Raw genomic sequence first — 14,227 nt, forward strand, 5'->3', positions numbered from 1 at the left:
ACTGATTTAAAATAAAAGCTCAGTCACAATGCCGTCATATTACTGGAGACTTCCCTAAAGTCTGCAGCTTTGAAGAAACCGTCCCTGTGGGCCTTCACGGGTCATAATGTTTAACTCAGCAGGTTAATTATATGTATTTGAGTGGTGACTCCACTGTAGTCCACAGAGCTTAACAACAGACTGTTCACTGAACCTCAGTGATCCAAAGCAGTCAGACTTTAATTTAACATCTTACCTAAACTACTTATTACTTCTCTGTAAACAAAGGTAAACAGCACCGTTAGATTTTACAGAACACTCAAGTTTCTGAAATGCAGTCCTCTGGGGCCGTGATGCTCTGGGGCCGTGATGCTCTGGGGCCGTGATCCTCTAGGGCAGAGATCCTCTGGGACCGTGATGCTCAGACTTTTATGGTTTATCTTTGTGTGTCTAACGTTCAGACTGACACGTTGAATCAGATAGGCTCAGGCTTCATGTTGTAGAGAACAGTACTGAGGTGATTAACGGTGCTTTGCAAATCATCATGTGATGACGATATAAAGCAGCAGCTTATCATTTTATTGGCCAGTTATCAAGGATGAAACAACGAGCACTTGAAGGGATTCAAATTCATCTACTGTGTGTCTGGGTGAACATTTAACTTGTGGTTTGGACTTATCAGAGCCAGCTGAACAGGGTCAGTGTGCAGAGGAAGGACTGCTTTGCATGTGCTGCTGGCAGATACAGATGGATATTCTGCACCATGACGGACATGCTCTCACTTGATTTTCTCACTTTTTACAAAGATCCAGATGAGTACAAAGGTGTAATGCAAGAAAAGAGCGCAAAAGGTGGGCTGTCCAATATTTGAGAAGGATTATGATATATTTTTGACAAACTGTCCCTTTTACAAATAACATGTAAACAAATGTACAGATATTAGACTACAGCAAACAAAAAGAAGCTTAAGTTCCCTTATGTATCTTTGCACACAGTGATAAACTCAGGGCTCAGCGGTAGAGTTAATCATATCTGAATGGGAAGGTTGGAGGTTTGATTCGAACTCCCACGGTTCACACGCCGAAGTCTTCTTGGGCAACACACTAGACCTCATACTGCTCCCAGTGGTAAAGCCAGCCTTGTGTGAATGCATGTGGATGGGATTATTTAATACAGATGGGCTCTAAACACTGTAGCCTCTCCAACACTGTATGGATATGGTGTGAATTTGTGAATGTAATGTAGTGTAAAAGCCCTTTGAGTGATTGGGAGATGGGAGAAAGTGCTATAAAACAACAGTACATTTATGATCTACAGATCAGGGAGCTAGCAGAGCACAGAAGAATTTCAGAGTATTAGATTAGAGTCACACACTCCCTTTTATCCCTATATTTTGATATGTACCCCATTAGAACTTGTGTTATGTACAACAGGTACAAACGTGACTGTTTGTGTGTGTGCATGTGTGTGTGCATGAGTCCAGTAAGTAAAGAATCTGCAGAGAGGGCAGAGGTCAGGCTCATAGACCATTCCTCACCCTCAGGAAAAGTCTTTCACTAGTTCTGGTTTTCCTCAAACATCAACATCACAGAGGTGAGACTGGGCGTGTCGGCACAGGCCTAAAAAACATGAATGCCAATCAACGCTGACACCAGCCATGGTGACAGTAAAACAGCAACCCACTGTGTTCCTTACGACATACTCCTGGAGCTCAGTCTCAGAGCTGGAATGTGCAACAGAGACTTTGGCGCTCACTGAGCATGTCTGAACAGGTCGTGATGGGAAGTAAAGGCTGAGCTGCACAGACTCAGACAGAGGCTCATTCTGTTTAACACTCACAAACTGTGCACAGAGAAGTTGTGTTTGGCCTTCTGCTTATTTGCCTGTTGGCTGCTTTTGACCCAAACTTCAGTGGAGATGAAGCCCCTGTTTATTGGGTCTAGCTTTAGAGCATGCGGTGAATGTTTTCAAACACTGGAGGCAGACAGCTGGAAGTGTTGTCACGTGTGGTTAAACGGAACGTATTGAATTCATACAACATAGCTGGTTGGCATCGTAATTGGCGAAGTGCAAAACAAAGCTGAATCAGGTTGGGCGACTCTGTCAGCCTGGAGATAAACTCAGAGCCGGTGTGATGCTTCATTTGATACATAATGTTTAGCACCATTGTTTATGATATGGGATTTTTTTGCTATAAAAAATATTTGTGTTCTATTTGCTCTGCACAATTTGAAGCAGCTGACTTGAGTACGATGACTCCCTGTGCATGAGGATCCATCTTTTTTACACTTGAAGCACAATTTAACCCTAAATTAGCTTTATTATTGCAACTTGAGAAGAGGCTCGTTTCTGTCGATGCCACTTTGTTTTGAAAATGCATTCGTGTAAAATGATTCCCTGAACTTAAGCAAACTAATGTAGAAGAATAACCTGGATGAAAAATGTGTTGACTTCATTTTATCTGTGACGTCACCCATCTATTTCTGAAGCACTGTTTTGAAGCCAATCGTTGGCGGGAGCCAAATTGGAAATGTTGAACTCAACCTAACTTCCATCGAGCTAGTGTGAGGTATAGGGACAGCTACAGTGTTCCCGCCTGTCAATCAAATCAGCTGTGCCCCCTTCATAATGGAAAACTAGTAGTCTTAATACCTTCCGGAGCCAGCCTCAAGCTGATCCTCGATGAAATACAGTATTTAACACTTTCCCATTGGCTTCAATTCTCATGGCTGGAGGTTGCGGCTAGATAAAAAACAAGCGGCAACCTCCGCTCTAAAAATATGAAGCCAATGTAGAAGTGTTAAAAACTGCAGTTCATCGAGGATCCACTTGAGGCTGGTTCTGGAAGTACCGGAAACCACATACACACCGATTCAAAAAAGCCGATCTTTACAGCAGAAATAAACATGTTTACAGCCTGGTTGAAAAAACGAGTGTAGTCTGGATAGCTCATTTCTCGATCGGCTCCCACTGTACAGGGGGTGAATTTTTTCATAACGTCGTAATTTCAAAGATGTAAATTACGAGTCTTCCAATGAGAGGCACAGCTGACTTGACTGACAGGCGGGAACACTGTAGCTGTTGGCAAGGAGGCCGAAAGCCCGCCTCTTTATGTCACACTCGCTGGACAGCAGCAAGACGATTGGCCTCAAAACAGCGCTTCAGGAACAGGTGGGTGACGGCAAGGATACTACGTCCGTTATTTATACAGTCTATGATAAAAACACACTTTTCCTGAGATTCAAATATTTCTCCTGAGGGAAGCTGAAAAATTGATAAGTAAATAACTTTTAGCATGACATTTGAGGATTTTGTAATTGTAAACTATTAAATACTCCGTCAGAACAACTGAGAGCAAAACCACCTGCCTCTGTAGCGCTCAGGATCAAACAAGCCTAATCTCAGCTGCTGATTTGTATCTTTTATCTCAACTTCCGCAAAGTTCCTTCTCAGTGTGACAGCAGACTGAACGTTAAATCACACACATACACACGTGCACTGCAAACCACAAACATGTAGTTGAATTTCCCTGAAAGAGGGCAGTGCATGGACGCGCAACTTACCACAAAAATTTTAAATGACTGCAAATCAAAAGTTGGTGTAAAATCTGCAACTGACACAATACACTTTGACACAGGCCAATTACTTTTTAGATTCTTCTTCACAAAGGGTGAATCTTTAGTTTAAAGCTGTCCTGCCAAGCAGAGAGAAGCAGCATTAAAAAATGTAATACATTATGTTTGCACATCCTTCTGCTTGTCTCAGCCTTCTGTCTCTCAGCACAATGACGCATGAGTCATGCCAGCACAAGAAGGAATCCAATGAGAAGATCAAGAGTAGCTCTCCACCCTAATAAAACAAACATCCTGTAATGTGCAACCAAACAAAAAACGTTTGGCAGTATACTCATATATACGCATATAGAGAGCCTCCAAAGTTAAGAGAACAGACGCTGGGAACAAAGCAGCAACCCATGATCAATACTTTCCGCTTCAGCTTATGATTCAGAAATCATGTTACAAAGAGATGAGCTCAGACAGATTCAGTTACAGTTGCTCAGACAATTGTGAGATTAAATTAATTCACTCATTCATCCTGCAGGTTAGTTTGGTATCAGTACACCGATGACGTGTCAACGCTGTCAGCAAGAAATTATGCTTCCCTAACTGTGTTTGGTGAAAAAGTAATTGCTGCATGTGTTCTGTGCACGATGATATTTAGAGTCAATAACACTCCACATTTATGTCCCACCCTGGATTTGAAGGGAGGTGGCTGGTGAGGATGTCAGACCTACAAAATGTAGTCCACATCCACGATCGAGTCTGTGGTCAGGTACGGCAAAAAAAACTACTTCAGTTTAGGTCAGCGAAGATTTAGGTTATGGTTGGAAGCTAGCAAAACATGTGTCTCCAGGGGGTGCAGCCATTACTGATTAAAAGAAAGTGAAAAGCAAAAAGGATCAGGCTTTGCTTCAAATATGTAACTACCGGCTCTCTCAAAGACATACCTTTTTAATCTGGCTTTTAACTTGGAGAAATTTACTTTTAGCCCTGGGCTGCATTATTACTTTTATGACCATTGTTTTAGCATCATTATTTATTTATTTATTTTTATTCTATCTTCTTTTCTTTTTACATTATTGTATTTAATTTTATTTATTTATTCTAATTGATTGTATTTTTTTATTTTTTTTATTTTTTTTAAGTTTTATTTTTGGGCTTTATTGATAGAACAGCTGAAGAGAGACAGGAAATGTAGGGAGTAGAAATTGGGGGGAAGACATGCAGCAGATGGTCAACCGGCCAGGAGTCCAACCAGCGACCTCTGCAACGAGGACTGTAGCCTCTATACGTGGGGCACTTAGATCGCTAGTCCACAAGCCCCCCTATTTTATATTTTTAAAACATTTTATATCACATTCCTCTGTCTTGTTCAAGCCTTGTATCATTTTATCTCTTGCTGTTGTTTTCTGTCTCTGTTCTTTTGTGAAGCACTTTGGGCTGCATGCTTCAATGTATGAAAGGTGCTTAGTATATAAATAAAAATGAGTTGAGTTGAGCTGATTGGCTGAGATCTACCACCTGACGGTCAGGTGAACTGCCAACCCAAATATTTACCTTTTTCTGTTTTAATAATTACAGATGGCTGGACAAAACCCCAGAAGTCCTGTGTGGCAATATTTACTGAGCCAAATATTTTGATTAATCAAAAAATCAACAGATGCTTTCCGCACTGCAACGGGTCATTCCATGAAAACTACTGAAGTGCTTTAAAAGAAAAAAGTTAGGAATCCGTATCAACCAGTTTCATATTAAATATGATCAACTATCAAATAGAAGATTGAAACTAAAATATTAAACATGTCTCTAAACTCTAGTTTGACTTTCAGGTGAGTAAGTTCCTGCCCTGCCCACACTTCGAGTGACGCAGATCATGAGCCGTGAAATGTGTAACATTTGCAGCTCCGATCCAATGACAACAATATGTCACACACGCTACCAAGGGCAATAAAACGAAACAAAAGACATCATTCCTACAACGTCTCACGTTCACAAATCAACCAGCTCACTCTTATGGCATTTAAAAGCTCCACACTGTGACACTCACTCTCTCTCTCTCTCACACGCACGCACGCACACACACACACACACACACACACACACACACACACACACACACACACACACACACACACACACACACACACACACACACACACACACACACACACACACACCCTCAGCTGAACCTCCAATAATGGTACACAGGCAGTGAGAGTTACTAATTCTTCAGGGTGGAGCTCAGAGAGAAATGCTCCACATGTACAGAGGTGAAGACAGCTTCCTTTAGTGAGTTATCACCACTTAACGCTCATCAAAATGTTCAGTTCACAACTTGAGAGATATTATCTGTGACCTCTCTTGGTTTATCACTGATCTGCTTCTAATTCTAAGTCATGGTGTGTGTCTGTGTGCTGTTACCGTTGTTGGTGTGTCGGACACAGTCCTGCAGCACAGCGTGCCACTTCTTCTGCTCCTTCTCGGTCATCACACAGAAGTAGTAGTGGCGGGCATACGGGTGCCAGAGGATGAGGGGGAACTCTGTCGCAGACTTGATGAATGGATGATTTCCTACTTTGGCCTTGATACCTTCAACAACAATTCACAGGACAGAAGACGAATGAGAAGTTACAGGACTCAGAAAACATTCTTCAAATTTAAAAAGTCTATGCTAGTTTACTTTAACATATCGTAGCTTTCAGCATGTTATAATGATGTTTATTCCAGTATTTTTAATGAGCCCTCTAACTGTATATTTCAGGGTCTCAATTTTTTCTACAAAAGCTCCCTCTCTGGGTTTTTCTCTCTGGTTTTGTAAGACACTTCAGTGAACTAATGTAGTGGCCACCTGCCCATGCAATTCTACAGAAACAATTACAACTTTTCTGCTCATTAATCCTGAAAGCTCCAAAACCTACCTGGCAGGCTGCTGTTAATAAGCTCCATGTATTCTTCCATTGAGGCCAAGGCCTTGTACCCGGCACAGTTGATGGTAGTTTTTGGGTGGAGGCCTCGATCATGTGCCTGTTTTAAAGAGACAGCAAACATGTCAGGCTGTTCAACAGAGCTGCCAAAATAACAAATATAGACTATTTAATAAAACAAATGTGCACTCACTGTTTTGCTCTCATAGAGGCTGATGGTGTAGCTATTTGGCACGGATACATAACGATTCCTGAACTTCCGATTCTCTTCCAGATGCTGAAACAGATTCCCTGAGAAGATGGAGCGGCCTGCCAGGGGGTCCTGGAAGTTCAGAGTTATTTGTGAGTAATGTATAGTCATATTTTATTTATCTATCCTTCTATATTGTGACACAAAGCATACATCTTTTAATAAAGGCTTTCAAAAAAGCTGTGGTTTATCCCTCTCCCTGGTTAAAATAGTCTCCATCATAAGCTATCAAGAGAACTGCAGCTTCAAAGAAGTTCCAAATAAGCAGTGAAGTGTTTACTAAAGGAAACACACCAACCACTTTGCTTCTAGATTTCCTTTCTTAGATCAAATAACAGTGTGACCAAGATGGTTCATAGAGGGGAGAAAGAACGGATGAGACAGAAGAGTTGAAAAGCTGAAACACAAGGAGGTGCTGCCTGAGCTGCTGTTTGTGTTCTTAAAACTAAATACACATTTGTTTATTTTAAGCATATGGATTTAGTCCAATATTTTTGACATTTAAGAAAATACAGCTTAATTAATCAGCAAACACCAAAAAGAGCTAATTGTCCTTTTTTCTGCTTGGTGTTGGTTAATAAATGCATCATTTTGCATTCCTATCACAGCACACATGAGCAGCTGCCCTCCGTACGGTGATGAGAGCAGATGAACCGCCATCATGAATTCCAAACAGCAGCTCTGTTCATGTGTGAAATGTGCCCCACTTTCCCCTCACGGATTGAAAATGTGAACACAAGTTGAACCTTCAGAAAATTCAGGGACCAAAACAGAAGAAAAAACTGCAAGAGGTTTTCATTGTTGGTGATTCGGTGAACCCCAAAGAAAGCGCTCGATCATGCATCCTGTGTAAGAAAAAGCCCTGTTTGCATCACAAAGCCTACATTGATTTAAGCTAATGATAGGCACAAGTCATTACAAATCACAGCACCAATACATCTTGGAAAAATGGAAACAGGGAAGGTGGAAAGATGTCAGTTAGGTCAATTAGATTAGATTTAAAAATGAAGTACAGGGACGCCGGTTCAGCTGAGTTGGTGGAGCAGGCACCCCGGCAAAGAGTCAGTCCTTGTCTCAGTGGTTGTAGGATCAAGACTTATTTTTTTTAAACTGTTTATTTTGATTTTTCACATTACTTATCTTCTATATAAAGAAAATAATAATAATAATAATAATAATAATAATAATAATAATAATAATAATAATAATAAATAAATTAAATACATATAAAAATATATATATTATTATAATAAAAATGAATGGTAAAAATAAGAATAAAACATAACCTAATGACAGGCATTCAGACAGGGATCAGGGACACCTGTATAACCACGCTTTATGCCGAGCTCAGCTACGTCATGCAGATCGCATGGTTACATCTTTGCATAAAAAAGTCTGTCTCCAGTTGTATATTTGCTGTCATCTGTTCCATCATGTATACCTACACTAGTCTCTGTTTCAACTGAGCAGTTGTTGATGGCTTTGCTTCCTTCCAGTTAATAGTAATAATTTTTTGACAATCAAAAAAAGTATACAAGTTATGTACCTCTCATCTCGCTCATATAAACCTTTGTGTGAAACTCCCCCAAGGGCACATGTAAAATGTTATCAATTTGTTCTTTGACCTTTTATCCAGATTTCCTGAATTTTAGGGCCCAAAAGATCAACCACTATACCAGATGCGGTGCACTTGCCTTTCTGTGAAGCAGCTGTGACTGCTTTCCTCCTCCTCCCTCTATCTCATAACGCACACTGTTGAAGAGAGCGACTGCGTATTGCTGCTCGTACTTATCGCTGAACTCCTTCATCACATCTCTGGTCCGAGCTGCAGAGGAACAAAAACAGACGCACGATTAGTAAAAATCCAGACCACAAAAACTTCTGATGACATCTGCGTTGCAATTGATGAAATGAGTTATATACTCTAGCTTTGTTGTAATAGACAACCTTTGTGTATTAAAGTGTAAACATGAAGACTTGGTAAATTAAGTGGTCAAAGTTAATTTTATATAAACACCTCTGAGGATCATTTCAGTTTTAATGTTTGCTGGATGTAGATGGACAGAGACAGTTCTGTCATAGACACACATTGTGAAGATATACGGTTATAAATTGAGGCTCATCTGAAAGGCCATAAACCTCTCTGCTCCTAACTGGTCTTTATGTAAAGCGTCATATGATAATTTTTGAAAAGGCCTTTCAAAGAAAACAACACGACACTTGTTCAGCCGAGGATAAGAAGATGATCTACATGTTTATTTAGAACAGTCATGTTACTGAATAACACGACAGGCTGGTCCCGCTCTGTCATCAGAGAAACTTTTGGGATGGAAAATGTAAATTGCTGATTAATGCAGCACTTTAATTTACTTAGAGTTAAAATATGGATTCTCCTTTAATGCATTTAATAAAACCTGGATCATTGTATTCCTGTATTACGTCAATTCTTTCCAAAGCTGACACAGCATTTCTGTGACAGCACTGTAAACAAGCAGCATCCCCAAAATAAACCCCATAACCTGCTGGAAGCGGGGGGGCACAAGCTTTCCCACGTTCCAGTACTGGAAAAAAGGAGCGTGTTCGAGAGCCGATCACTGCGTTTGACTTGGTCAGCAGCAGACAGCGTCCACTGTGATCTGTTTATGGAAGGGACAACACAGGAAGGAGGGAGCCGGCCTGCAGAGGGAGTGCAGGAAGGAAAGAGCTGACAGGACAGAATAAGCAGGGAGAGAATGTGGAGGAGACAGGACAGGGACACACTGACTTATTAAAAACACCATGCCGTATCAGGGGGAGGATGGGAGGATGGGCCACAGGAAATACGAAGGAAGATAGGGAGACGGTTAAAACTACGTCTCACCCTGGATCCCCGGTTTAGGAAGGAACCATCAAACCTCAATACTTTTGGAGGTTGAACAAAAGCGCACAAAGTATTTGACACTGTCAGATAATAATAGTTAACTTTGTGTGTTCATCAGATGAGTTATTTAGATGCACACCTTGTTGAAGTTTTAAGTAATATAAATCTCTCTTTATAGAAGTACATTTATAATTTAAGTGCTGTATTGAAAACAGAATGGTCACAGAAGGCTATCTTATTATCTTTTCAACTATGTCTATTGGAATGTGTACAATCCCTTCTGCAACACTGTGCACAAAGGGTATTTTCAATTTTTTTATGTGCACAGAAATGTAAAAATCTCCCTAATTTGCTCTGTGCTCTGATTCTATAAACCATATCTACATAGAAACTCTCTTTTTTGTTAGAATTGTCCCAAAGTTGAGCTTGGCTTCCATTTAGAATGTGCAGAGAGTCAGTACTTTCCACTGGTTGTCTTCTTGAGCCAAAATCAGCAGGCTGCAGCGCTGCACATGTACAGTATCGCCTTTTGGGCGCTCTGAAAATGTAATTCTGGGGGATGAAGACCACACTGTAAATCAAAGGTTTAGTCTTCTGTTCCAACCTGGCTAGGCATGCCAAAACTTCAGTTATATCCCATTATCCATCCCTGTTTCTTCTTTGATATTCCTGCTGCTTTCCTGTCATGCTAGGAGAATCTGAGAAAGCTGAAAGAACATCACATATTGAGAAAATGCTCCTCAACCTGACTCAATCATTTGGACCATAGCGTAATTATGATATCATCACCATCTCTTGTTTCATCTTATCAATGTTATCAGTGTTTCTCATAATTTACAACAGATCAAAAGTCAGAGATGTTTTTTTTTTTTTTTTTTTACCAGAACACAATCACTCTGGAAGTATAGATGCAGGAACTGGTGCAAGAAGGACAGCTCTTCAAACTCATCTGTTTTAATGTGGTTGAACCTGACTCTGTGTAGTTTAGAGCAGATCGGGGGTTTAGTTCATAGACCATGACGTCACCCGTCTGTTCCTGAGCGCTGTTTTGAAGCCAATCGTCGGTGGGAGCCATACTGGAAATGGTGAACTCAACCAGGCAAAGTGTGACGTAAAGAGGCGGGGTTTGAGCCTCCTCGCTAACAGCTATGTGTTCCCGCCTGTCAGTCAAGTCAGTCATGTCCTTATTTGGGCAACAACTTGTAATCTAAATATCTTCTCAACCGTGATGTTATAAAAAAATTCACCCCCGTACAGTGTGCGCTGATAGAGAAATTAGCTACGTAGAGCCAAGTCGTTTTTTGAACCAGGCTGTAAACATGTTTATTAATGCTGTAAAGAGCGTCTACTTTGAATGGGTGTGTATGTGGTTTCTGGTGTTTCTGCAGCCAGCCTTAAGCGGAGTCTTGATGAACTGCAGCTTATAACACCAGAGGTTGCCGCTTGATTACATGTTTTAGTTATCCGTTCGAAAGTCACAAATAGAGAATGACTCATAATATAGCTATTCCAACATTTCCCCAAAAGGACACGGTACTCATTGAGACACGAGGAAATGTCAGGCAGAAGAATTCATCCTCTTGGGAGCATAACTACAAATTGTCTTTGGAATTCATTCAGTCTTTTATCATTTCTTTCTTTAAGACTAACAAGTTATTCCAACCCACAGACTGATAAACAGACATCACAAGAGCCTCGCCATTAGCAAATAGAAAAGTACCTTTGTTATGACAGACTATGATGCGTCTCAATGCTTATACATTTTTGTTACTGAATCCACTCTATCTGTGACTTTAAGAACCTGGAGAAAAGACTTGACATCTTTACATTATTTTCTCATTTCTGTTGCTATTCTTGGACAGATCTATTCTGGCAGAAGAAGAAGCGAGACAAAATCCAGACTTTCCTGTCCACAATTTGGTTACTAGCATCCAGCTCTTGTGGCTGAATCCCCTCAACAGGCTCTTTCCAGTGTGAGGAGCAGCAGATGCAGCTCCTCTGGATTTCTGTGCTCCTCCTTACATTCAATCTCTAAGGGTGATCCCTGCAGTCGTATCAAGGAAATTTATTTCAACTTGAGCCCCAAATTTCATCGTCTACGATACCTAGAGCTTATGACCACTTGGGTTGGAACCAAGACTAGCCAGACTACTGGAAAGCTTTGCCTTTGGACTAAGCTGCTCCTTTCCCACCAGAGCCTGGTGTAACGCCCATGTTACTACTGCCTCTGATGCCTGTCTGTCTCACTTTCCCTGAGCTACTCCACTCGGAGCAGAAACTTCCTCCAAACCCCAAAATCCTCCAACCTTTCAACCTTTTCCAGAAGATAACCATGCTTTATGCTATGGTGAGCTGACCTTTACCTCAACTTAAGTTTAACTTAATGCAGAGAGAGCAATCCAAGGTCTCCTAAACCAGACACTCTCTTCCTCTGACTGCACAATGATATCCTTTCCACTGTGCTCGTCAGGCTCAGCAGTTCTTCTCCTGTGGAAAACAAAAACTAAGCCAAATCCTTCTTTCTCTTCCTTCATGTTCTCACGGTTTGCAAGAACTTCTTTGGGACAAACCAAAAGTCCTTTCTCGTAGCCTCACCTGACCTCTCAAACGCCTAGCTTTTTGCTTTGGTAAGCACCAAAACCAGAGCCCTGCTGACCCGTCTGCTCTTTCAGGAGATCTCCAAGCCACCCAAGCCCTGAAAAGCTTTTATCTCCCGCTCTATGACCTCTCTTTATCAGAGGCTACTTTAATGTTCAGAGCTTGAAATAACAAGAAGCTCTGACCTTATAAACCCTGACTCGGCCACAGCCAATCCAGATTCCATGTCCCAGACCTCAATGAGATTTCTTCCACCAGTGGGCATTAAACCACGTAATCAGCGATGGATCCAAGAGTCAGTACACTTTGGGTTTACCGGGTCAGCCTTGCCTATTCACCTGATCCAACATCCCATCAGTGGTGAACAGTTTGTAGTTCTTCTGATCTCTGTACCTTGTTCGACAAATAGCCACAAATCTGATTATATACATGAGAACCCATGGAGTTAATCTTCGCACTTTTGGCTCAGGTGTTCACTGACTAGGTACTCTGACAAATCACCATCTGCTCGAAACATGGAATTTGTAATGGTCCATTCATGACTTTTAGAGGCCCAGTAGCTAAGACCTTAAGGTGCAGGGATGGAGTGAACTGTAACTGCACCGCCTGTTACAGAAACACTTAGATCACTTTGCATTGAGGCTGCATTAGGAGTTTTTACCAGAATTGGATTGGTCTTTTTGAAGATTAAACTCTGAAAAGTGTTTGATATTTTCTCAAACATGATTCATTATCATGTATCACTACCTGTAAAACTGCATGATGATTCACCCCTGCTTCTCTGTGATCACTGCAACTGTTCTGTGCAGTCTCCAGAGGGAGGCTGTTATTTTCTGTGAATCTGCTACGGTTGCAAATCTGATGAAATCACCTCATCGGGGGGTAAACACTTCAAACAACCCTCCCAATGCATATATGCTGATTAGTCCTTACTCACTGACTATCTCTCTTTTTCACCGTCTCACACATGTACACAAAAATAACATTAAAAACATGCAAAGAAGAGAGAAAAGACAGTTAGAGGATAACGGTAAGAGGACAGAGGGAAAGGGTGTGTGAGTCAGGCAGCAGTTTCAGCTATTAATCTTGTGACATGTTTCTACCTGCTTCACTTATGCAGCTTCACCCTCTATCTCCCTCCTGAACTGACTCATCTCTTTATGTGTAGGCCTTTTTTAATCAACCAGACTCATAAGCAGACAATATTCACCACTTAGCTTCCATGTGTGTTAACTGTTCTGTTATTTATTGAATAATTAATCAACAGCAAAATACCAAACAACATCTTTCCCTTAACCCAAAGCCAAGTCTTCAGATTGTGAGTTTCATCTCAAAGTTGGCAGCTTCTAACGGTGTTGTTTCTCCTATTTCAAGCTCCTCTTTGGAGTATTCCTTTCTCTCTGGTTAGTTAAATAAAAACAGCAAACACACTAAAGGCCTTGATCTGAATAATAATCTTTGGCTGCAAGTGGTTTCCTCATACGCACACAAGTGAGGCTAAAATGGCAACGTTTTCTGCCAAGCACAAGTCTGGAGAGTCCGAGGGCCAGCTCCCAAACAAAAACAAATAAGCGTCCTCTCTGCTCCAGTGACTGTCCTATATGTTCAGAGAAGCTTCCACAGATTCATGGACATGTGTTGGCCTCTGTGCTCAGCGGCCCATGCTTTACAAATAACCACACAGACCTGCACGGCTCACGGTGGGAGTCTGCAGCAATCTGAGACTTAAATAGCAGTCAGACCCAAACTTACACAAGCACGCTCCCCTTTGGGAAACCTACTTATTATCTCTAAAGGAACAGGCCTGCAACAGAGATTAGGACTGAGGGCAACTCTTCAAGTAGAGCAGAGTAACAATGCTCTGATATGAATGACAAGCTTTGTCCTCAGATGATTCAAGGGATAGGAGACAGCTATTGAGAGGGATTGTCTGATAAGAGTTGATAAAGATGATGATAAAGTAGAAATCCGATAATTATATCATGTTTCTTTCTTTGAACAAATCATACAAGGAGATACAGTTGTTTTTTTTCCTGCAGGTCAGTGTGACAGCAGG

The 14,227-nt window shown here is 41.2% G+C and overlaps 2 protein-coding genes across 3 annotated transcripts in view; one reads left to right on the forward strand and one right to left on the reverse strand.

Annotated features, from left to right (window-relative positions):
* LOC117830823 (protein Niban 2-like) overlaps nt 1-14,227 on the reverse strand; it is a 33,079-nt gene that overhangs the window by 17,887 nt on the left and 965 nt on the right. For both annotated transcript variants that reach the window (XM_034709111.1, XM_034709112.1), the window contains exons 2-5: nt 8,408-8,538; nt 6,657-6,785; nt 6,458-6,563; nt 5,961-6,128 (exon numbers count right to left, since the gene is read on the reverse strand). In XM_034709111.1, coding sequence (XP_034565002.1) covers nt 5,961-6,128; nt 6,458-6,563; nt 6,657-6,785; nt 8,408-8,538 — 534 coding nt within the window. The remainder of the gene's footprint in view (nt 1-5,960; nt 6,129-6,457; nt 6,564-6,656; nt 6,786-8,407; nt 8,539-14,227) is intronic.
* stxbp1a (syntaxin binding protein 1a) overlaps nt 1-14,227 on the forward strand; it is a gene marked incomplete at its 3' end in the record, with an annotated part of 53,874 nt that overhangs the window by 7,451 nt on the left and 32,196 nt on the right. The window contains exon 2 of the mRNA XM_034710199.1: nt 6,738-6,805. The remainder of the gene's footprint in view (nt 1-6,737; nt 6,806-14,227) is intronic.

Source organism: Notolabrus celidotus, chromosome 19, assembly GCF_009762535.1.
Source record: "Notolabrus celidotus isolate fNotCel1 chromosome 19, fNotCel1.pri, whole genome shotgun sequence".
Classification (NCBI taxonomy): Eukaryota; Metazoa; Chordata; class Actinopteri; order Labriformes; family Labridae; genus Notolabrus; species Notolabrus celidotus.